General features: G+C 37.5%; 1 protein-coding gene across 1 annotated transcript; it reads right to left on the bottom strand.

The window, feature by feature from the left end:
* Nucleotides 1–13,094: 13,094 nt before the first annotated feature.
* Nucleotides 13,095–16,367, bottom strand: twist2. Its single transcript, XM_007256373.4, has 2 exons — nucleotides 15,574–16,367; nucleotides 13,095–13,815 (listed from the first exon to the last, which is right to left on the bottom strand). The coding sequence occupies exon 1, from the start codon at nucleotides 16,096–16,098 to the stop codon at nucleotides 15,610–15,612; it is 489 nt and encodes a 162-aa protein (XP_007256435.1). The 5' UTR covers nucleotides 16,099–16,367; the 3' UTR covers nucleotides 13,095–13,815; nucleotides 15,574–15,609.
* Nucleotides 16,368–24,219: the final 7,852 nt, after the last annotated feature.

Genomic DNA, 24,219 nt, shown 5'->3' with positions numbered 1-24,219 from the left:
ATCAAATGTGAAGATAATCAGTTCGACCAGTTTAAATGTAATCTATCTGTTTTTCTGGTTATATACAGTCCTGTTATTGTGTTTTCCTTATGAGTCCAGCTTTGAAGTGAATTTCCTGCAGCATCACAGGGATGGACAGGTTTTCAGGGAAAGATGCGGTCAGTCAGTGTTTGTCCAAAGATTTTACTATTAATTCCTACTGTGGTCAAACTTATTGCACTGAATTTTTCCCTCAGTTTGGTTTAATCATGCAGTCTTGCCCGTTTAATTACCGTTTAATAAACAACTGTGCTAGTCGTACAGTTTTCCTGGAATCACTTAAATTAAGAAACTCTGGGCAGTGTGCATTTTTCTTCAAATGTTTAACGGAAGATGAAATGCTCCAAGGTTCTCATTCTCTGTTAGTCTCACTTATAAATGTTTTATAAATGTTGTTTTGTGTGTATTTTCTCTGTTATAACTCTATAATTTCTGTTTTATTACCAAAACATTCATGAGCAGATTTAAGTGTGTAAACAAAAATGGGAAGGAGCCTTTAAATACAGCTTTGGGAACCCCAGTCTATCTCATACACACACAAACACCAGACACACACTTCACAGAACACTTATACTTATTTATGTACTCATTTTCAACTTTTCAATTAAAAATAAATATGTGCCTATGGAGAATGCTTGTGGAAAAGTTTTTTGTTGTTGGGATTTTTAATTAGAGCTCGTTCATGAAGCTGTAGACTGGGATTATTATGCTGATCTAAATTAAGCACAATTTTGCATTGCAGATACTGGGCCACAAATTTGGTGGAATATGCCTACTAATAATTAGTCACTGTCATGTAAAACTGGCATGGTTGTAATTGTGGTCTATTTAAATTTCCTTTACATTAACAAATTTGATGAATATTATTTGTAATACAGTCTTAACACTGACTTCCACTGAAGAAAGAGAAAGCTCTTCTATTTCCTGTGAAATTGCTTTTTCTGAGTCCAAAGTCTCACAAAGGCCATGGATCTCAAGTAGTAGATTTAATAGTGGACATAAGACAGAACCAATAAGACAAAACAGCTCTGCAAAAAAATAAAAAACACTTAGAATCAATAAGTTTCTTTAATTTGATCAAATTGAAAACCTCTGGAATATAATTAAGAGGAAGATCACAAGCCATCAAACCAAGCTGAACTTTGGCATAAAGTTATCCAAAAGCAGTGTGAAAGACTGGTGGAGGAGAACATGCCAAGGTGCATTAAAACTGTGATTAAAAACCAGGGTTATTCCACCAAATATTGATTTCTGAATGTTATGAATATAAACTTGTTTCCTTTGCCATTATTTAAGGTCTGAAAGCTCTGCATCCTTGTTATTTCAGCTATTTGTCATTTTCCGCAAATAAATGCTCTAAATTACAATATTTTTATTTGGAATTTGGGAGAAATGTTGTCTGTAGTTCATAGAATAAAACAACATGTTTATTTTATTCAAACATCTACCTATAAATAGCAAACTTGAAGAAACTGATTCACTTCAAACTGAAGTGATCTCTTAATTTTTTTCAGAGCTGTATGTTAGAAAGCTCTTGTAAGCTAAGTATCGAGCTCTTCATTAGCCTGCAGTGCCTCCTGTGGACAGGAGAGGGCAGCCGGAGGACTAGGCCTCACTCACTATGGTCAAACCAGGGATTACCAGCAATTCTAATAGAGATAAGGATCAGATATCTGTCCAAATAAACTGATACTAGTCAGAGCACGAGTTGAGAAAAAGAACAGCAAACAAACACAGCAGACGGGCTGTAAGCTGTGTCCAAATAAACAAGAGGCAGCGCAGCTAGTTCTGCTTTATTTGTCAGGCTTATTCTGGTGTAACTGTGTGAGCTTTAAAGCCGGGAATATGCAAACAGCGCAGGCCTGAGCTGCATACAGCCCACGGCGTTTGAATATTCATAAATCTGGCAGCTCGAGAGCTGTAACGGAGAAAGCAAACAGAGTCGAGCACACAGGGAAGCAGAACACGGCTAACAGAGATGCGAGGGACAATATTTACTGTTGTAGCGGTTGTCAAATGGGCGACTCCAAACCTCACACCAGGGACAAAAGGTGACACGATTCTCAGGAATGTGGCCGCATTTCAGGACGTTCAGGAGCCAGGGCCAGTCAAACTGCCAGAAACTTAATGTGACTGTTGGTCAGGCCTGACTAACCCCGTAACCTCTGCCCTGTAGAGCAGGGTTAGATAAACTCAGATCAGCCTCTGCACTTGATTTAAGACCCTGTGTGCTTTCCTGATCACGGCCTCCATCGAGCATCCCTCTTCCCACAATAAAACTGAAGAAATGGATCTTGGCAAAGAGCAGCATAAAAAAAAAATCCCCAGCTATTTTCTTCACCACAATGACATTCCCGTCTGCGGTCACACTTCTCTCTCTCTCTCTCTCTCTCTCTCTCTCTCTCTCGTGCGTCTTTGCTTCTTCTGCTCATCCTTGTCCTCAGGCCGCTCACTCTGTCATTACTGTCCCCAATATTAGAAAAGGGCCTCGTTTCCGAGCATCGCTCGGCGCTCAGCTCTAGTTTTTAATTGTGGCGCTGAATGGCGGTGGATGAGGGCAGCTGCATCTCTGGGCCAAATTACAGATCAGCTTTTCGGCGCTGTTTTGATATGACATAAGAAGCAAGCCTTGTGTCAGCGAGAGGGCACACGCGCCTCCAGCAAATCTATCTCCATCTCTTCGTGGCTGCTATAAACAATCTTACTCAACTTCAAGTGGATCAGGCTGAAGCTCAAGCCAGCAACATTACTTGATCACATTCACGAAAAAAAAAATTAACCTTTAAATCGCACCAGATTGTATGGCGCATGATGCAACACCAGTAAGGAACAGGGGTGTCACCATGTCAAGCTAAGCTAATTTAAGTAAACAAAAATGTAATTCTTAAATAAAAAAAAATAAGCACTGGATGTTAGTCTACACAGATTTCTCTCCTGAAAACTGTTTATTCGGGTGAGTGAAACGCTTCCGTTTATTCACAGTAAGCTTAGATTTGTAGATTTTCACTAAGGCTATCCATGGTTAGTGGCTAGTGCTTCCTGACAGTGCTGAGCTAAAGAACTCTAAATGTGCCGGTAAGCCAGGGTGATATTAGTAATGCTAATGCTGCTGAAGCTAGTTGTCGAGGTAAGCAGCAGGCTACAGATGATAATCCCCACTTCTAAACAGCAAAAGAGCTAGCACTTAGCACAGATAGAGGCTAATGCTAATACTGCTCCAGTCTCGAGTCTCTGTGCTTTAGAAACTTCACTGAAACCCTTTATAAAGCTGTACTTCAGCGGAGTGGCTTTACTGCTTCTTACAACCTAACAGGTAAAATTTATACACAGGGTGCACCAGATTATAAGGTGCACTGATGATTTTTTGGGTAAATTATAGGATTTTAGGTGCACCTTATAGTAGCTTGAAATGGGAAAATTTGATTGCATTAATTTTTTCCTATTGCAGCTATTTTTAATTACTTTAACAGCTTTTTGTTGTTCTTTCCCAACGTTTTTTTTTTGGAATGTGTTGCAAGCCTGGAATGCAGTAATGGATGTTTATTTATGAATAAAATGAAGGTAAGCAGGAAAAACATTAAATATCTCTATATGAAGTTTACATTAACTTCAATGAAATAAAGATCTATGTAAACTTTTTTTTTTTTTTTTTTTTGCATTTTTCCATAGTGTCCGAACTTCTTCTTTTGATTCAGGATTGTAAAACCAATGGGAAAATGACACAAAGTACAGCTCAAGTTACGTAAGAAGCAGTGAAAGGTCGTGCACCTCTAGCAAATCTCTCCCTCTCCCCCTTTTTCTCTCTTTCTTCATGGATTTGATTCTATTCAACACATCAAGATTTTTTTTTCCCAAACTCGAGGTGGTCAGGCCGTTCCCTTCATGCTATTGTTTGACTGATACTCAAATATTCCAGACAGCTGTTTGGGTCGTTTATCAGTGAGCTGCACTGTGTCTCTTCCTGTAGGCCGCTCGACTGTCCGGCCTAGCGTGGGCCATGGGTCTTCGCGTGTGCCGTGTTTGGAAAGCTGGCCTGCGTTTGCTTGTCTTGCTGTGTGTTTAGTCTGGAGAGCGGCACCCAGCGTGAAGAGGCATGGGCAGAGCATATTTGTCCACTGACCCATCGCTGCGTGCTCTCAGGTGAGACTCTGCTGATGGAATCTGTTGCAGGGCTGAAGGTCAAGCTGTGGGAAGGAATGACATCAGCTCAGAAAATGTGATCCCAGCATTTACAGCCTGTCTGCACTTTAACGTCCACAGAGGCCCAGTGGTAAATAACTAGCTTTCGGACAATGCCTTCCACTGTCTGTTCCCACTTTGGACATGAAGGGAGGTCTGCAAAGCTTTGTTCTGGCAGTTTCTTGCAATAAGAGTGTTTGTTTTTGTGCATAGTCAGGACGTGGACCATGAATACACTAAAAAAAACATAGATCTCATGTCATTTACTTCTGTCATTTTTCACTTTTTGACATGATATGAATCTGGCAGTTGGTCTTTCCAAATTTCATGATAAACTGACCAATAGAAAGCTCCAAAAACTTTTTTTGCACTGACTTAAATGTATGGAATTAACTGTATAATATCTTTTTCTGTATAATGCTAATGCTGCTCCAGAAGTGCTAGCCAGAGTTAGCAGCAGAATACAGGTTGACAACCCTTACCTCTAAATAACAAAAGAGCTAGCGCTTAGCGCGATCAGCAGCTAATGCTAATGCTGCTCCAGTCTTGAGTCTCAGTGCTTGAGAGCTAAACTGAAACTCCTTTATAAAGCTGTACTTTTCATACATAATTCGCACCTGATTATAAGTTTTTTTAATTTGTTTTTAGGTACAATTGAACTTTTGATTAAACATTATTATTTAAAGTACCGTTTTTGACCCCTGAAATTCCCAATTTGTCCAGTTTAAAAAAAATTTAGAATTTTTTTTTTGTCCTGACAAATGTATAAAAACAATGCACAAACACACACACTCACACAGATTTACCCACAGCACAAGTAAAGCAGGCCTGTTGGGGGAGCCGAGACACATTTTTCTTATTAGCTGCTCGTACACCTTTGTGAAACGGCCGCAAATTAAAACTGCATCAATTTCTGCCTGTTGTGCTAACCCACATTACACAGGTGACCTGCCACCTTCCTGCTGTATAAGATGAAAAGGTGGGAGGGAGGCACGGAGGAAAAGCTCAACCCCCCCAGAGCTATTTTCATTTCAGCCCCGCGCACAGCACCGGCTCCGCAGCTCCCCCCAGGCTGGGCTAACCTTGTAAAAGAGACTTGGTTTTATCCTAAAGACTCCACATGAGGAACGCATTACCACATGCATCTCTGTGCAGTAATCTGCTCTGGGCTACTGAGCTGTCCACAACACCAAACACACACACACTCACACACACTCACACACACATCATAATGTGCATTTAAAGATTTATTGATTCATATTTGACTTTTTTAATCAAAAAAAATGTTTGTATTTATTTCTTATTATTATTTTAACTTATTTAAGGGCTTTACTGCTACCAAAAAGCTTCAGAAACTGTTGATAAAATGATGAAAAAAAAAAAACTTTTACAACGTTTATACTTCAGAGATCTGTTTTAAATAGCTACAATCTTTTAATGATGAATAAATTTAGTTGTATCCAATTAGCTTCTTTACAGGAACCCTCTGGCTAACACATAAAACATTAGCCACTGATGCAGCTGTTGAAAGCATGCCTGCTCACATCCTACAGGTGCCACATAAATATCTCTGGAGCAAGATTTTGTTATTTAAAGACAACCCCCCAATCTGATGATAAAATTATATAATTTATATATTATATAATTATATAGTACTGCCAGGTATTTCTGCACTTTTCTGCGGATATATTCCACTTTCACAGATTATCTCTTAATTAATTAAATATAAAGTTTTCTTGATCAACAACAACCAAGTCAAGAGCTAAACTAGTCTAAGCCTGTAAATTGGTGGCTAAGCTAGTCGCCACATTTGGTTGAACATTACATGGATTTTTAATATGGTAATATTATGCCACTTTGATTGGGAGATGTCTGGTTCAAATCCTGTTCATGCAGCTTGCCATCAACTGAATTGACCTGGGTAGATGTGGGTGGATGGCGCTCTGTCTCCACATCACTCCAAAGGGTGATGTCGTTTAGCACAAGGCATCTGTGAGCTGATGTATTAAAACCGAGTCGTTGCGCTATGCAAAGTCAATATACAGGCATATTCACAATGATAGGTTATCTTTGCTAGGAAAAGCATAATGGACAATACTGAGATCAGCAATAATTAATAAAGTCATGTCCATATATTGTATGATCTGAAATGGATCAGTTTCTCTGATTTTGCTATTTATAGGTATTTGTTTGAGTAAAATATACATTGTTCCAAATATTTTATTTTTTTATTTAGAACATTTATTTGCAGAAAATGAAAAATTACTGAAATAACAAAAAAGATGCAGAGCTTTCAGACCTTGAATAATGCAAAGAAAAAAGTTCATATTCATAAAGTTTTAAGAGTTCAGAAATCAATATTTGGTGGAATAACCCTGGTTTTTAATCACAATTTTCATGCATCTCCTCCACCAGTCTTACACACTGCTTTTGGATAAACTTATGCCACTCCTGGAGTAAGAATTCAAGCAGTTCAGTTTGGTTTGATGGCTTGTGATCATCTATCTTCCTCTTGATTATATTCCAGTGGTTTTCAATTTGGTAAAACCAAAGAAAATCATCATTTTTAAGTGGTCTCTTTTTTCAGAGCTATTTATTGTACATAAACATAAAAGCATGATATTTGTGATTTTATTTGGTTGTCTTACCATTGTGCCAGCTTACCAGCAGAGGTCTTTTAGTTCACTGAATAGAGGTGAGAAAACACGCAGTCTGACATACAGAGAAGCTTCTTTTCAGAGAAATGAACTCCCTCCTATTCCCAGCAGGAGGAAAGCTTCCTCCATAACAGCTTCATCACCTTGTGTTTGCTTGAACAAAACACTGAGCTTTAATTGTGGATTGGGCCTCAGCGTTTACTGTGCATACTCCTGTTTGTATGTGTGTGTGAGAGAAAGAGAGAGAGAAAGAGAGACAGTAAGAAAGAGAGAGTGCGAGAGACGGCTCCTCTGGTAGCCTGACCCTGGTGACCCTGCATAACCCCGGTGCTAATGAAGGGGAAAGTGGCAGTGTGTGTGTGTATGAGTGTGTCACAGCTCGGAGCCTGTGTGGATCATGTTACTGCAGTCTGTGCCAGAGAGGGATCAACACTTTTATTTAACTGCTACAAATCACTGCAACTAGACTGTCCTGCTCTAGATGAGGAATTTCTGATGCACCAGACTTTGACGGTGCCTTTAGTCTGAAATATATGATTTAATATTTTACAGAATATATATCTGGACTAGGGTGATCATATTTTAGTTTACAAAAATTGCGAACATTGAGGACACATAGGAAAGTCTGTTGTGGTAAGATATTGTTGAGGTGGTGGAGGTTCAAATAGGCCTAAGATGTAGGACAATGACAGTGCTTATGAATTATGTGAATCTTGCAAAATGTTGTATAATCAAAATATATAAAACTATATAAATTAATATCAATCCTCCTTTATTTTTACTCTGTAATACATTGAGAATAACTCTCATTTTCTGTGCATCCGAGCATTTACAACTCGGGGACTGAAAATAATAAATAGTAATAAAAATATAATCAATCAATACATAATTAGGCTTAATATTAAATAGCTTTTAATAGTATGTGAGCAGTTTCCTGTACAGGAAGTAAGACTAGTCTTGGACTACACAGCAGTTTGAAGATTTAGGGACTTTACATTAATAGGGAAAAGAGACTAGCTAGCTATATATGGCTTATATTACAGTATAAGCTAATTCTATTTCTACTATTAAATTTTTTAACAAATTTTAACATATGCATGAATAAAATAAAAACTCCAGATAAACTACAGATTAAACTGATTTGGGTTTATATTTGCGTTTAGCTATTTTTAGGCTGTGGTTAAAGGGCTGTGGTTAAAGGGCTGTGGAAAGATGCAGATGCAGGTACATGTGCAGGTTGCAATAATGGCGGTGAGACGGTTGTACTTAAACATCTGTTTTAATATGTGTTTAACATGCCACTTATTAATACAAACTAGTTGTTGGAGCATGTAATTTGTCATTTAAATAGGTATCAGCAATGAAGTAATACAGGTAGTTTTTTGAGTGTGGTTATGATGGACTTTTATGATGTTATGATGTGAAAAGAGAAGGGCAGAGTTACTCACATCTGGAACAATATTAAAAAGTAAATGTCAGATAGATGGAAACTATGCAAGCGCAGAGGCAAAGACAGCAAAATAACTATGCTTTATCGCTTCCTGTTAGTACAAAACAGGTCACTAAATTAATATTTTGTGTACTAACCTGTCAAATTCACACTACTAAGATTATATAGTGTTGTTGTATATGGTATATAACTGTTTTTTTTTTACACAATTTAGGAATCCTTTTTTACATCCCAAAAAAGATGGTCTCTTGGCTCTAAATCAAGAATCGATTCTGAATGAATTTCTTAGCTTGTAAATGCATAGTTAATCTACGTAATCAGCAATGGTTAAACAGAATAGAAATTTTCAGTTCAGTTTTCAATTTAGCCACCTGTGGGAATTTCAGTAAAGAATATGCTTATTATCTGTAAAGTAAGTGTTTATTAGCTCAGTACTAGCACTAGCAACACTGGCATTACAATAAATACAGACAGCAATATTTTAAAAAGCAGTGCAACTTGTACAGCACTGTTTTCCTTAAAACAACTCCTAATTTCTCCTCATCTGACTTTAATAGAGTTATTTCTAGTTCTCATCATATTATCAACAACTGGTTTGGTAAATTGGTAAATGTGGTAAATCAGGAGCTGCTGACGGAACTGAACATAATATACACATGCTGGCTGAGGAGCATCCAGTACTACTACACTTTGTTGTTCAACTTGGCTCATGGGATATAACATACTTGGTTAAAAAATAGATTTTTCCCTGTTGCATTTTACTGTATGTATGTTTATTTGCATCTGTTCAAATCATGTGTGATGCTTTTTTTTTTAGGTAAAAACACTCATATTGCTGAGATAAATGGTGTAATAATGTAATTTGCTTTGGTGCATAAAACCTTTGCACAGTACTGTATTACTGTAATGCAGATAAGGTCATGTAGTGAAAGAATGATGAAGAACATTAATGTGAAGAACAGCCTGACTGTTCTGTTAGTTTAGAAAAATAAGGATTCTGCTCGTAAAGAGATATTTGGTGTATGACGGTTCAAAAGCAATTTCTGCTGTTTGCTAACTTGATCTTGTGTTTTATGAGCCCTGCTCTGCTGAGCGAACTGTAGCTGAAGGTTTGCTGCTCTCTGGGCAGTCGTCTGAAGAGCTTTTTAAGCCCTGGGTGGGAACAGGCTGAAATGAAGAGAACAGAGGTGGCTGAAGGATATTGCAAAACTATTCAAAAGAAAGAAAGAAAAAAGAAAACGGTGAAAAGCAAACACGTTGCAGCCTTGGAAAGCCACTTCAGTGCAGTTGTAATTTCCCCTGCCTGGCTGGTCTGCGCACGCATTCCTCTAGCCTCATTCACAGCCACCTTTACAACCACTTTAGTGTTCTTAACTCATTTTCTTGTCCAGTTTGATTCCACCTTTTGAGAGCTGGGGGCGAAAATTCTGCTGGGAAAAGCAGAGGCCGGATACGGACGTTCTTGGCCCTCACTGGGACGGGGTGATGTCACTGGCAGGTTAGACTGAGGTACCCTCAAGGTTACTGGAAGACACAGGTCCACACTGCAGCTGGGAGTGGAAGAGCCTGGACAGCAGAGATGCATTAACTCTACAGAGGTCTTTCCAGGAACAACCAGGTGTGGATAAAAACCTCCAAGAGTAAAGTCAAGAGTCCTGCGAAAGGTTAAACTGATCTCAAATCTGCGCTCTTACTGTGGAAGGTTTTATACATGTAACCTCTGCTCTACTTGTTCCATGGACTTTCTCCAGACCACACACCTCATTGTCTTTTTATTTACTTCTGGCTCTGGCATGGATGTGGAGGTTTGAGATCCTGCAGGTGATTTTCCTTTTTCCATTAGAGCCCCCTGCTGAAGTTTTGATCTGTTTACAAATAAAGTAAACATGCTCTGCTGGATTGCGCACCTGGTTTCTGAACTTGGACTGCCTAAGCAAAAAAAAAAAAGTCTCTGCAACTGTGCATTGTACACGTCCAGTACGAGCTTTATACCTGCCAATGCTCCTGTAATTGGGTCTTGTCAAGATGCACTCATTGACTTAAACAGAAATATATGCTGAGCTCTGCTTAGAAAGAAGTTGTTGGCTAATATGCGTACCCTGTTCTAAATGTGGTAATGCCAGTATACTTGCCCAAATAAAAGACATACAGGTAGACCTGAGCATCTGTAAAAAAATAAAATAAAAACAATAAAAAAATAAATAAAACAGGCATGATTCTTCTAGAAAGGATTCACAAACAGCTAAACAGAAAATTCAATTAAGGAATATCGATAGAATCATAAAGATTGAAAGCCCAGCTATCCTGGACCAGTGCACTTGCTCTAAACATACAGAAACCCCCTTTAGTAATTTAATGAATTCTACTACTTTAATGTTAACCCACTAATACAGAAGAAACAGTTTATACACAGTAACCTCCATGGAAAAGCATTGCTGATAGTATTGAACACAGCAGCAGCATTATAATATAACAACGAAAATAAAATTCCCAATGTCAAAGACTAGAAGGTTACAAAAATCCTAGAAGTTTCCGTAAAGAAGCTGAACTCTATTCTCTGTAGTAATGAAACTGAATCAAATACTCAGTTCCAGAACTAAATTTCCACTAATGCTTTTGTGGCTGAATCCAATCAAAACCCTCACAGCAATGTTCCAAATTGTAATGTAAAGCCTTCCCAGAAGAGTAGAGGCTTTTACCGCAGCAAAGGAGAAGGAGAAGAAAGAAACAACCTATTCCTTTCCTTCATTTCAGAGGAAATGTTAGATGTTAGCAGGTGTTTGGAACTTTTGGACAAGTACATATGAGTGCGTCTCAAGGCCAGACCACAAGTCTCCTCTGCAACAGTGTTAAATTCATAAGTCTCGCTTTACCTACAGGCAAATGTGTTAGCGTGAACATGCGCGGCCGCCAATATGTCTTTTTGCCACGTCACTTAGCCATCATTCCTCATTCTTAGAGATTTTCCATCAGGACTTCCAAGCAGCCCTGTGGATAGCGTGGTCTTTTCAGACCCTGAAGGGAGTCATCCCTGTTATGGATCAAAGAATTAGAGATCCTGAATCAGGGAACTGGATAAATGTTAAACGTTCTGAGCCAACCCGGTGTCTTTCTTGGAAACAGGAGTGTTGAGTCCTATCTGATTTTGTATTTTTTTTTTAGAAGCATAGCACGAATTCTTTGGGACATCCTGGCTGCAACTGAAAGACTTTTGGCTTTTGGAGCAGCACTGTGACAGGAGGAAATGCTCATCATCTGTTCAAAGTGCTTGAGGACTCAGTATAGTGATTGTTTTGTATAATCGTTAAGAATATTAGAATTAAGCATTTTTAATGAGGATGTGTTAAGACTCTCTGAGAGTTGGAAGACCATTACATAACCGATTTGATTTTTTTTGACACCTGTAAAATTCTAAGCTTTGATCTAATAAAATATCGGCTGAATTGCTTGCATGGTTACCGGGGCGCTTGCAATAATAATGCAAGTTTTCGGCCTTTAAAAAGAATTAAGACCACCCCTCCCGCTTCAAATATCCCCCACTGTACCAAAATCCTTTGAGTGCTGTAGGAGAAATCCTGTTGGAGGCGCCCACGGCGTAAACCTTTACTTTATCCCTTTTAGTCCAAATTAAAATTTTGTTGCTTTTTCCGTCTGATTTTACGGGAAACATCTGGGCGATCGCAGTGTGGAGAAACGAGCCTCTGATCGCTGCCTGCCTCGGATAATGAGACATTATCAACCGCACACACACACTCACACTCCTACACCACGACTCACAGCTCTTTATGTGCACCTTACACATTTTTTGGATACAGATTTCAACAGTTATTTAACCCATCGTGTCCCGTTTCCACATAAAAGAGTTATTTTTTTGCATGGATGTAGCCCGCACTGGAGTAGTGTGAGGAATAATTCTCCAATACAGTAAATAAGAAACTGCCTTTTTTCCATTATTATTGAGATTGTTAAAGACTTAGTCATGTATCCTAACCAAAAATTAATTCATTATCCTATTAATAAATATATTTTAGATGATCACAAATTCCTCCTGCGATCCTAAACGATCCCTAGACATCTCCGTTTCCATAACCCGATGTTTAAACCAGTAGTATATTTGGCGCGTTTAGACCCTCATCCCTGAAAGAACAGCAAGAACCTTTCCCCATTCTTATCCCCGTGTCTGAAGGCGAGTTCTGCGCTGAACAACACTATCTGCAGACTTTCATCATCCACAATTAGAGAACGCCATAGACTGGAACAGGAACTTTACATTTTTGCTGATTTTTATCGCCCTGCGTCTGAGGAAAATTACACGTAAACAATTTCATGCCTTGGAAGTGTAGCTTAAGATTTAAGATAAAAAAATAATAATGGGGGTGGGGGTGGTAAATAGTTGTTCTTGCTGTTTTGCTTGTTAAAAAGTCTCCCCGCAGCTCTATAGAGCTTTAAAGCATGAAACTCTTTGTGGAGGCCAACAGACTCCATCTCATTCCTCTGCTAATGAACCTGAGCTCTTTATAAGAGCCTTACTTTCCACTAGAGAGCGAATGAAAGCTGTTAACTCCGCGATGAAAATAAGCCTTATGTTTGTTTATATAGATGGATATAAACATTTAACTGACTCTGAAAGTATATTATAAATTAAATAATTCATTCATTAATGATCAGATTTAATGATGACCACGTAAGAACGAAGATGACTTGAACGATTAACTGATTGCTGAGATCTGATTTGTATCTGTGTAGGAATCATAGTTCACATTTCAACGTCATTGTTCAAAAAATAGGTTTTAATAAATAAGCACATTGTAATGGACGGAATCTGAAGTCATTGCTTTAAAAAACACATACAAATAAACAAACAAACAAACAGACTCAAAGGCAGTAATCCATGCAGCGTAGCCTACTTTTAAAAGTAGCTATTGCCCTAAAATGCATCGGTCGCCTTAAAAGCTGACAATAATCACAGGTAGCATTATGTACATTATTTTATCAAATTTTCATATATATATATATAAACTCTTCTATTTAAAGATAAAAAGAGAAATATAGTTTCTTTGGTTGAAAAATAACAGATTGCCTTCCTATTACCAAAACGACACTGAAGAATAACTTGGGGACAGAGATAAATGTGTAATTGGTCCAAACTGGAGACGAGTTGAGGAGTGATTCTAGGTGTAAAAATATATTTAAAAAAAATACAATCCTCTGGACTAGGTGGAGACGTGTTTGGAGCTTTTCTTGATCAGGTAGGGAGTATAAAATGTTCCTCTTCTCTATGTGTGAAATCAGTTCTTCTCGTTTAGGTAATGGGTATAAAATGTTCTTCTTGTCTTGTTCATGTCGTTCATCGTGATCTGTAAAGGCACTTTGAGTGCTCCAGTCCACTTTTTGTAATCACACGACAATGTGTCTTGGCCATGGCACTGAGGTTTATTAGGTTCTTCAAGAAATCCTTTGGTGTCTTCATTATTAGTGAAAGTAAACAGTCTGCGGAGAGATGATCATAAAAACAAATGTAAGCGTCAAAAACAAAGTTAGCACAGTGACTATCCTGAAGATAATTTTATTGTATCATGTTGAGTTGGTAGACTGCATTATTTAAATCTGCATTGAATTTAAACACATGTAAACATCATATTGAAAACCATTAATTCCCTGATCTGGGCCTACTAGGCAGCGGAGGAAGAAAACGTCCAACTTAAAATTGTATTTTAGTCCACTAGACATAATAGCTTATGTTGCTGCTAAACCGATTAACTTCATCTCTTTTGTATATGTTTACTTTTGGTTCACTTTACAGTAAAAATGTTTTTTTTTAAATCTTAGATTAAGATCTTATCGGACGACATACTTGATCTATTGTAGGTAAACTAATTATTAATCTTCTCACCCAGTCATTATGACTGTTATTAGTTTTAAATTGACCGCAGTTTCAGCGAAGAATTTGTTTTGAGTTTTTCATCATAATGTGAATCTTAAACTGAAACTTAAAACAATTAAAGCATATTTTAATCTGAGGTGAAAAATAACACATCTGAATATATTCCATAAAAGAACTTAAAGTGGGCTAATTAGGAGATCAGGATTAAATAAAATCTTGTAATAATTGAAAACTTCAGCTTTATGTTTATACATTATGCTCTTGTAGGAACCGCACAGATAATATGTTGCAAAAGCATCAGTACAGAATAAAATCAAAAGGCTGTTTATGTATCACTGTTTTTATGGAAAAAACTTTAGTCTCAATTTTTGCCTTTTTATCGTTTTGAGATCTTGCAGAGGTTATTTATGTTGTGTCCAAATTCCACGAAACATGTACCAATACAAATACTCCTATAAATAAAACAAATAAAATAAAATATATTTCATTTTGATTGCTCTTGCATGGCATAGACAATATGTTCTAAAACTCTCTAATGTCAGTGGGCTCTCATGCATAAAAGAAAACTCTCAGCACGACCCTTATTTTCACTCTGGGAAGGCTAAGAGGACACTCAGAGACATTCGATCCTCATCTTTTACTCCTCATCTCTAACAGCCTGAGAAACGGAACACAAATCCCACAAGAACACGGCTGTGGTTTCTTTTTCCCATCAGGCTCAACTTTTCCTTTAAACCAAAGCTTACCAAAGTGTCATCATTTATCGGCTGTTAGATACATTTGCAAGATAAAATTCCTTCAATTTTCCTTCTCACGAGAAAGTAAAAAATATGGCGGGGGGATATCATCTATAATAAATATTTGTGTAATATTGATACATAACTGCAGATAAAAGCGATACGAGTGAGACTGTTTCTGTGGCCTTTTTAAAAGTTTATTTTAATTACTATTATTATTATTATTATTATTATTATTATTATTATTATTATTATTATACTGTAGTTATTCTTTTTGTTTTTATAGTTTGGACACTTGGATATCTAATAATACGTATTTGTTTTTATTATTATACAATTTAGTATATTATATATTATAACTGAAATAATATTGAATACTGATTTGCTAACATTGTTACTATTATTAGTGATATATTATTATTATATAGTGCATCTATTATAAAATACACAATTTTTTTCACCTATTGTTGTTTTATCTCTTCAGACATGAGCTGATGCGTTTCCAGCTAGGGCAACTGCACTAATACCACCAACACACACACACACAGACACACTTTTACGCACGCACGCACGTGCACACACACTGACAGTCATGCAGCAGGATCATCAGTGTGTGCATGTACCCACCCCTGCAGCAGCAGCAGCAGCAGCAGCAGCTCTGGGCTAGTGCGTGGCGGACATGGACCACGCGCCCTCCATCCTCCACACGGAGAAGGCGTAGCTGAGTCTCTCGTGCGCCACGTAGCTGCAGCTGGACATCTTGCTGTCCATCTCGTCGCTCTGCAGCACCTGGTAGAGGAAGTCGATGTAGCGCGAGGCGAGCTTGAGGGTCTGGATCTTGCTGAGTTTGTCGGAGGGCAGGGTGGGGATGATTTTGCGCAGAGACGCGAACGCCTCATTCAGAGACTGAGTCCGCTGGCGCTCGCGCACGTTGGCCAGCACGCGCTGGTTCTGCAGCTCCTCGTAGGAGTGCGCGCGGCTCGGGCTGGCCTTCTTGCCGCGCTTGGCGGAGCCCGGGCTGCCCTCGTCGCTCGACTTCTTGCTGGGTCTCCTCTTCCTGCCCACGCGCTTGTTGTGCTGTCTGTCCAGCTCCTCCTCGCTGGTCACCACGCTGTCCACCGGAGACACGGGCGAGCTCGAGCTCTCCTCCATCTCTCTCTTGAAGAAGTGCAGGGGCGGGAGGGGGAACGCGCTCTCCACCTTTGGATCCGTGGCTGGAAATTTAGATCCGGGCGGGATTCAGAAGTGAATGAGTGTGTGTGTGTGTGTGTGTGTGTGTGTGTGTGTGTGTATGAGTGTGTGATGTTCCTCTCCAGACCAGGATTCTCAGGTAGCCTCCACTCCACTCCTCTGTCTCTCTCTCTCTGCAGGCAGGAACTGTCTGCGCCCAGTAGGAACTTTCCTCAACTCCGTTTCAGTTTTTTTTGGGAAGCTGTGTCCCGGTACGGGATGTAAATAGCTGAAGGGGAAGGCAGCGGAGAGCTCTGATTGGCTGTTAATAAACAGGAGGGACCAGTGTTGAGTTACACTCAAATCACACAGCAGCGTCAGAACTACCAGTTTAATACAGAATAGAGAGTATTCCCTCCACACACACACATACCCACACATTTTATCTTCTTCATATTTTTTAATAATAATGACAAAACAGAAAAATTTAAAATATATAGAAAGTGCCAATACAGAACAGAATGTTAAAAGTAATTGATACAATTTGTGTTGCATACAGCTCTGGGAAAAATTAAGAAAACCCTTCAGTTTCTAAATCAGTTTCTCTGATTTTGCTATTAATAGGTATATGTTTGAGTAAAATAAACATTGTTGTTTTATTTTATGAACTACGGACAATTTCCTCCAAATTCCAAACACAAATATTGTCATTTAGAGCATTTATTTGCAGAAAATGAGAAGTGACTGAAATAACAAAAAAAGATGCAGAGCTTTCAAATCTCAATTAATGCAAAGAAAACACTTTCATATTCATAAAGTTTTAAGAGTTCAATATTTGGTGGAATAACCCTGGTTTTTAATAACAGTTTGTATGCGTCTTGGCATGTTCTCTTCCACCAGTCTTACACATTGCTTTAGGATAACTTTATGAAAAAAGTCAAGCAGTTCAGCTTGGTTTGATGGCTTGTGATAATCCATTTTCCTCTTGATTATATTTCAAAGATTTTTCATTTGGTAAAATCTAAGAAACTCTTAAACAAACAACTCTTCTTGTTTAAGTGGTCTCTTATTTTCTCCAGAGCTGTATGTATGTATATTTTAATAATAAAAACAAAAAATCTCTGATAAAAATATGAGTATGTTAGAATTAATAACTTTTATTAATTTACTGAAAAAATATATAATAAGGGTTGAACGTTATCTTTCTTTTTCTCTTGTTATTATTGATAATAGTAGTCATAATTGTTAGTAGTCGCTCTTGTTATTGTTATTTGTTTTACATATAATTATTAATTTTGTATATGACTATTAAATTTGTACATATTTTTTACATTATTATTATCATATTAATGTTATTATTATTATTATTATTTTTATTACTATTATTATTATTATTACAGTGAAGCAATTAAAATCACAAATATTACCACTTTATTGAAAAATAATGACAATAGAAATGACAATGATTTTATGATTTTATTATATTTAACTTAACTTTAATTAAAAAGAGACGATTTTTTTATATACAAGCTGTAAGGATCTGGGGTGGGCTTCCCAAAATATTCTTAAGGCTAAGATGCTTTTGGGAAACTGGACCCTGGTATATTAGATAATACAGAGACCGTTTTACTGAAAATAAAACTGAATTCAGAATAATGGTAAATAGCTGATGGTGATTATTCTAACGATAAAGAGTGATTTAGACACCAGGTTAAATCAATTTAGCAAAAACAGCCTAATTCTGTGGAGCTCGTATGTTGTACCAATTTTTACTTGAATAAACAACAGGTTTCTGTGCGCTCTGTGTTTATTATTAGTTGTAAAAGTGAATTGATACATAATAAAAGGCTATTTAATTGAATTGCCTGTATTGTATAGCAATTATTAAGAGTTATATTCTCAGCTGTTCTGTTTCATCTTCAGCAGACTGCTCTCCTGTGGACGCATGACGTCATGTACTGTATAGCTTTCCCGCTTTGCGCACGTGGCTCTTGTTAGCCGGTTTTGTGTCAAAGAGAGTTCTTCAGTGAATTATTTAACACGACCTGTTATCCAATTTGTTCAAATAAATAATAAAAAAATATAGTGCACGCTTATTATTATTATTATTATTATTATTATTATTATTATTATTATTATTATTATTAATAATTATCAAAGTTTCAGTGCAGTCTGTTTGAGTCCAGTACAGTAGACAGCATGTCTTTTCATTTTTATGTTTTGTTGCAAATAACGCTGATTAAAGCCTATGGTCCATCAGAATAGAACATAAAACAAGCCAATGAAACATTTACAGTAGCTTAGGCCCCTCCATCTGCATTAGAAAATCAGAAATTAGGGCGTGGCAGCACTAGAGCCAACAAAGCTCATTTCGAGCCATTTTTTTGTGATTTAGAATAATTTTTGTCATGTTAATGTTACTGTTTGGATAAAGTACAAATATCAAAATCAAATCTAAAATAAAAAAAAGTTTTACAAAGGCATCCAAAGCAATGGACATTAAAGAAAACAATTCAATATTTGAGTATATTAGATTAAGTTTTTATTTCTCTTTAGACTATTACCCAGCTGGCATTTCAACGTTGAATTAATGTTAATTAATGATGTTACGATTGAATCAACGTTGGATTTGGTGTTGATATGGCAACGTTGTTCGTTTAACCTGCAATAGCTCACTAAAACTAGCAAATCCTTTGGAGTGTTAGCAATAAACTTACATCACAGTAGTTAAGCTACAGAGTAAATGGAAATGGAAATAAAATTACAGTTTCATCCCTCCACCCAACTGTTTTTTTTTAATTGTATGCTGATAAAATGTAAAATGCTGATTCGAAAGGCAAAAGGTTGAGGACATGATTGCACAACCATTTAACATTAAATGTTGTTTTAACGTTGTTTCAGACTTCAATCATGTTTTAAACACATTTCAACGTTAAAGGTCGGTTGTGTGCCAGGTGGATATAGTCTTCTTCTGTGTGAATTGCACACAGAAAACAGCATTCATATATTTTTTCATTGGAACATAATACAGGTCTGAAAGGGTTAATCTAGACCAGTGTTATTTGAGTTGAGGTTCTCTGCGCTTCAGAATGATCCGCTCTGGTGTTTTGAGGTAGCTCACAGTAGGTGCGCTTTTTAGCGCTTTTTCCGCCGATCCCTTCTTCTCCATCTCCTCGAGCACGATGAAAGTCTTCTGCCTGTTGTTTTCCAGAAAACTGTCCAGGCTTTCACAATACCCCAAACACATGTCCGAGCGGGCCCGCAGCGCCGAACTTCTTGGCAAGGCCTCAGAAGCGCTCCCCGCTTACGGCCATCTGAATGGCGAGTCTGCGCTGTCTCTGAGAATAAGACAATAATACCGCCTGTCAGGTTCCTTTACAGAGAGTCCAGAGCTCAGAGCAGACTGCTGCATGTTTTATATATATATGTGGGTGAAGCTCGGTCAGTTTCGTTAGGCTTTAAATTATCAAACATATCTTCTTTGTATTTTGCCTCAATTATGCATATGTAATACACATGTGACTGGAGAACAACCCCGAAACAGTCACACCGAACAGACCCAGTCATAATCATCTCACAGCCTTATCTGGATTTCAGAAGTAGCCGTGAAACACAGCCTTCAGGATCCCGAAGTCAAACGCACTTCATCCAAAAAAGAAAAGAAAAACGTACTTAAAATAGTAGAGATGTGGGATTTGGTTTAAAAAAAAGAAAATGTACCCTTACAGGTTTAACTTTTTTTTTTTCTATCACTCGAACAAGCCATATTATCTTATCTTATCTTATCTTATCTTATCTTATCTTATCTTATCTTATCTTATCTTATCTTATCTTATCTTATCTTATTATATTATATTATATTATATTATATTATATTAGCAAAGCTGGTCCACTGGTATTGAGAGATTGAATGATATTTAATTATGTTTGACCATCTCAAACCAATATTTGATGGTATTATAATCTCTCAAATACACATTGAATTAATTTGACATTTAATGAAATGTAAATCTCTCTATTTATAACTCTAATTCTAAGTGTAATACATGTTAAATACTTTGAACAAGCATCTGTCAGGATTCATATCTGTTCTATCCTCATAAAATACAAGACAAATAAAAAAATCTTCTGTCTTTGTTTTTAATTTAGTTTAAAATTTTTGTCCTTAATAAACCAACAGAAATGAAATGGATTAAAATGTTACACTGACTTCCATTAAAAGATAATACTTCTTTTTGTGTCTTGTGAAGATATATTTTTTGACATATATGGATCTAATATATAAGCAAACATGGAGAAGTAAAAATCTTAGAACTTGATTTTTACTAGAAATAATAATTGTGTTCGGAAAGGGTAGACACTTTTGTTTGTTTATTGTTTTTTGTTTTGAAGCACTTAGGGACAAATATGTTAAAAATGAACATTTTTGAAAAACATTGGAAGAATAAAACAACTTCATCACGTTGTTTTAGAATATTTTGGGCAAATGTACTGTTCAATCATACAGTCTGATATCTAAAACAGCTGAGGAGGTGCAATATAAAAGGCATGTTGTTTAGTAAATAAAATTGTTCAAAATAAATGCAGGTTCCCCAACCACAGATTAGCTGGTTCAATGTTACTCTTGAATAAGAAGAAATTTGCTTTTAGGAAGGTTTTATTTGTGTAAAATGTCAACTATCCTCTGTGCTTTATGAAAGCTTATACATGCCTTATATAACAGATAGATCACCAAACACCATACTTATATTCTAAGCAGCAATTATACTGTGGGTAAAGTCTTTTGAACATATACTTTTAGAAGTTTAGATGAATGCTTTTTGAAACCTGAACGTTGTTTAAAAATGGTGAAAAAAATATCATAATTTTTTTTAAGTGGCTACAGATCACTGATAATGAATATGTTTTATAAATATTTATTTTCATATTTATTGCAGATGTTTTGGCTGGGGTACCACCACCTTTGACTTGAGCAATGGCCAGTTCTAACAAAGAATTTGATTTGTGCCTTTACTTTTATTCACAGCAGGTACCTATTGTATATACAGTTCGTAAAAATGGAATATTGTGACGTTATTTCTGAAATTCATGGCAGTGCCAACTTTAACGATTCTGAATGAACGCTGGTTAATGACTCCTGTCTTTTGAAGGTCCTTCCAAATTGAATCAAATATCAGCTGAAGGTAAACATCATATCTTCTCTCATCCTCAGAACAAAGGTGAGGCCTCTTTTCTTCCAGCCTGCATTCTCTCCCATCAGTCCTGCTGCTACAGATAGACTCCATATGGCTGTAGCAGCTCAGCACGGCCCCCTTAGAACATGAGCTTGTGACGGCAGGTATAATACCATGCACATTTCCCTGCAGACCCTGGGTAGGTGCTCTTCTAGTACCGCCTGGGCTTTGGAGATGACCCGCACCAGATCAAAGATGTGCATTGCCATATTTCACTCTGCTTAGATGACGCGTTTATATCTTCTTGACACCTCCAAATCAGCTCCACATGGCCTGGAACTCTTTAATAAGCTGAAATCCTTTTCGCAGAGGCCTGTCATATGCATTGGAAGAGGGTCACGTGCGGCTGCTTTTAGGCTGCAATAAATAGAAAGCAAGGAACTAAAAAAATGCCTGAGGCTTGTGGCTGGTTTCTGTGGCTCTGTGGCTCTGCCACCTCCACAGGGTTTTAATAGTTGCTTCCTTGAACAATTAAAGAGAGGTGGAGGTGGAGGCGGGCACCATATTGAGGTATGATGCCGCTTATGAAGTTCACATAAAGAATATCGTGGAGGAGATGATTTGTATGATGTGCTTTATGATCTGTGGGATTTTTACAGTCCAGATGCATGGCATGATTGGTTTCCTCCTGGTCCAACATATAAGATCATACGGCCCACGCCAAATGATCTTGGCAAACGGATCCTAAGTGAAGGCAGATGCATAGAGTGTGGGTTAGCGCATCTGACATTTGTTGTGTCGGTGCACATCCTTATGTCCAAGTGCCAATATGTGCTTTTTAAAGCAAGATGAGCAGAAGATGTTCTGCAGGGAAAGACACAGCTGTTTTTCATTGGCATTACTGCTGCTTCCATTAGGAAACAGGAAAGCAGCTGCTGCTTCTGCTACTGGATGCTCTGTGACACTCACCTGTTTAGGCTTTATAGAGAGATATCTAGAGAAATATTCTGCTCTCTGATGTAATGTAAGCTCTCCTCTATCCGTTCTAACAAGTAGCTAAGAGTCAACAAGTGCTCTGTTCCACAGGCTGTAGAGATGGTGTGAATCTGACACTCCGTGGTGAACCAGGAGTGCAAACATGTTCCAACAAACAACTCTGTTTGAATGCATAATCTCTTCATTTGCACCTCCTGCCCTGTCACCTCAGGAAAGGGCAGGGCTCATTTAGAAGTGCCGTCCCCTGATATTTACTATAGCAACACTTGCTTACTCATAACTAAGCTTTGCTTAAAGGAAATGGCTTTCTGTTGACTTGCTATCAAACACTCAGGCCAAAGTGTGCCGCTGATGTCACCACACACTGCCTCTTCTAGGGTAAGAGTTTAACAGACTAAGAAATTAATTTAAGAAGATGTGAGGTGGTCAATGTACAAATCCTGCTTTACTCTACAGCAGTTACCTGATTAAACTACACTTTGTGTTCTGTTACACCTGTTCTTCTATCCTTTTACTAAGAACACTAATACAGAGATTGTCTCCCTTTGGTAGATCCTCTACGGTTAGAAAAGTATTACACTAGAAATTGTTCATTTGTTTATTTCTGCAAAGGTCTGATGTTAGGTGGGTAGTTTCTACTGATGTTTGATATTCGATTATCAGTAATATCAATTTTCCATCTTAGTTTTCCATTCTGTCATATATATATATATATATATATATATATATATATATATATATATCTGTAAATAATATATCACAAAAATAATAAACTCAGAGAAGATTATTTTAGCAGTTAATTTAGTTTATATTTACTGATTGTATTTAAAACTTTAATAAGCAGTTTTACATGCAAGGATTAAGCCTAGTTTTGTACTTTACAGCATTTTAAATAGAGATTTTGCATTCAAAGTCAAATATGGTCTATGAGTAGGATTAATCTCAGTCCGGCAAACAGACCGTAACAGTGTTTAAAAAATATATATTTAAATAATACATTTAAAGTGGAAAATTCAGTCCTTTGTGAAAATGTTCTTTTAAATGACCTGAATTTATGAATTATAAGGCGTTTTGGACTTTTATAGAGAATGTGATTTGTATAAAAAATACCTGTCAAGGGATTCTATGAATGCTCCAATGCCAGTGTTTTTATGGAAACAGTTGGATGAAATGTAAAGATGCATTATTCATGTTAATTTGCCATTTTTGAGCTATGCTCAAAGGGAATTGACCATTCATATATCTACATGGCTCCATTTTCGTTTTTTTAACCCTGATGACAAGGTGTTTCTGAAATCGCATTAGGGGCCCTTCATAAATGTTTCATTAGGGAGTGTGTAACAGCTTGAAGCATTTAGGTTTGTTTAATATGATGCAGACTTTACCCGCTCTGTCTCCTGTCAGGGCAGGATCTGGGGGCTCTGCGTGGCCTCTCTCCGGGGTGCCAGGGGCCTCCAGAATGCTGCTGCTTGCTTTGATTTCAGCTGAGGTGAAGCAAATGGGCCAGAACGCTTCCATCACACACAGTGGATTGGGCTCTGACAGACCAAGCCTGCCCTGCTTTAATAAGTGTGCAAAAAGAACAATGGCAAAAACATGTGAAGAAAGGTTGCTGTAGCACTTCTTTAAAAGTACAGATATAAGTAGATATCCTAGATAGAAAAAGAGATCAGGACTGTCTCAAGAAGAGCTTCAGAAGAGCAATATCTAGAGGCTGTTTCCAATGGGTTTCCTCAAGGAAATCCTACTTTCCAGCACATCAGGACCCTTTCAGCAGGTTGACCACATTAGCCACATGTGTAGGTCTACTGTATGAAAGAACAGAGACTCAGTTCTCACTGAAACTTATCCTACACCTACAGAGCAGACCTCTATTAACCCATTATTGTCCTTTCTTGGGTCCATATGCACTGGTGAACTCAAGGGACAGGAG

The sequence above is a fragment of the Astyanax mexicanus genome, chromosome 11, assembly GCF_023375975.1.
Source record: "Astyanax mexicanus isolate ESR-SI-001 chromosome 11, AstMex3_surface, whole genome shotgun sequence".
In the NCBI taxonomy this organism is placed as follows: domain Eukaryota; kingdom Metazoa; phylum Chordata; class Actinopteri; order Characiformes; family Acestrorhamphidae; genus Astyanax; species Astyanax mexicanus.
This window is presented reverse-complemented; position numbering and strand designations above follow the sequence as displayed.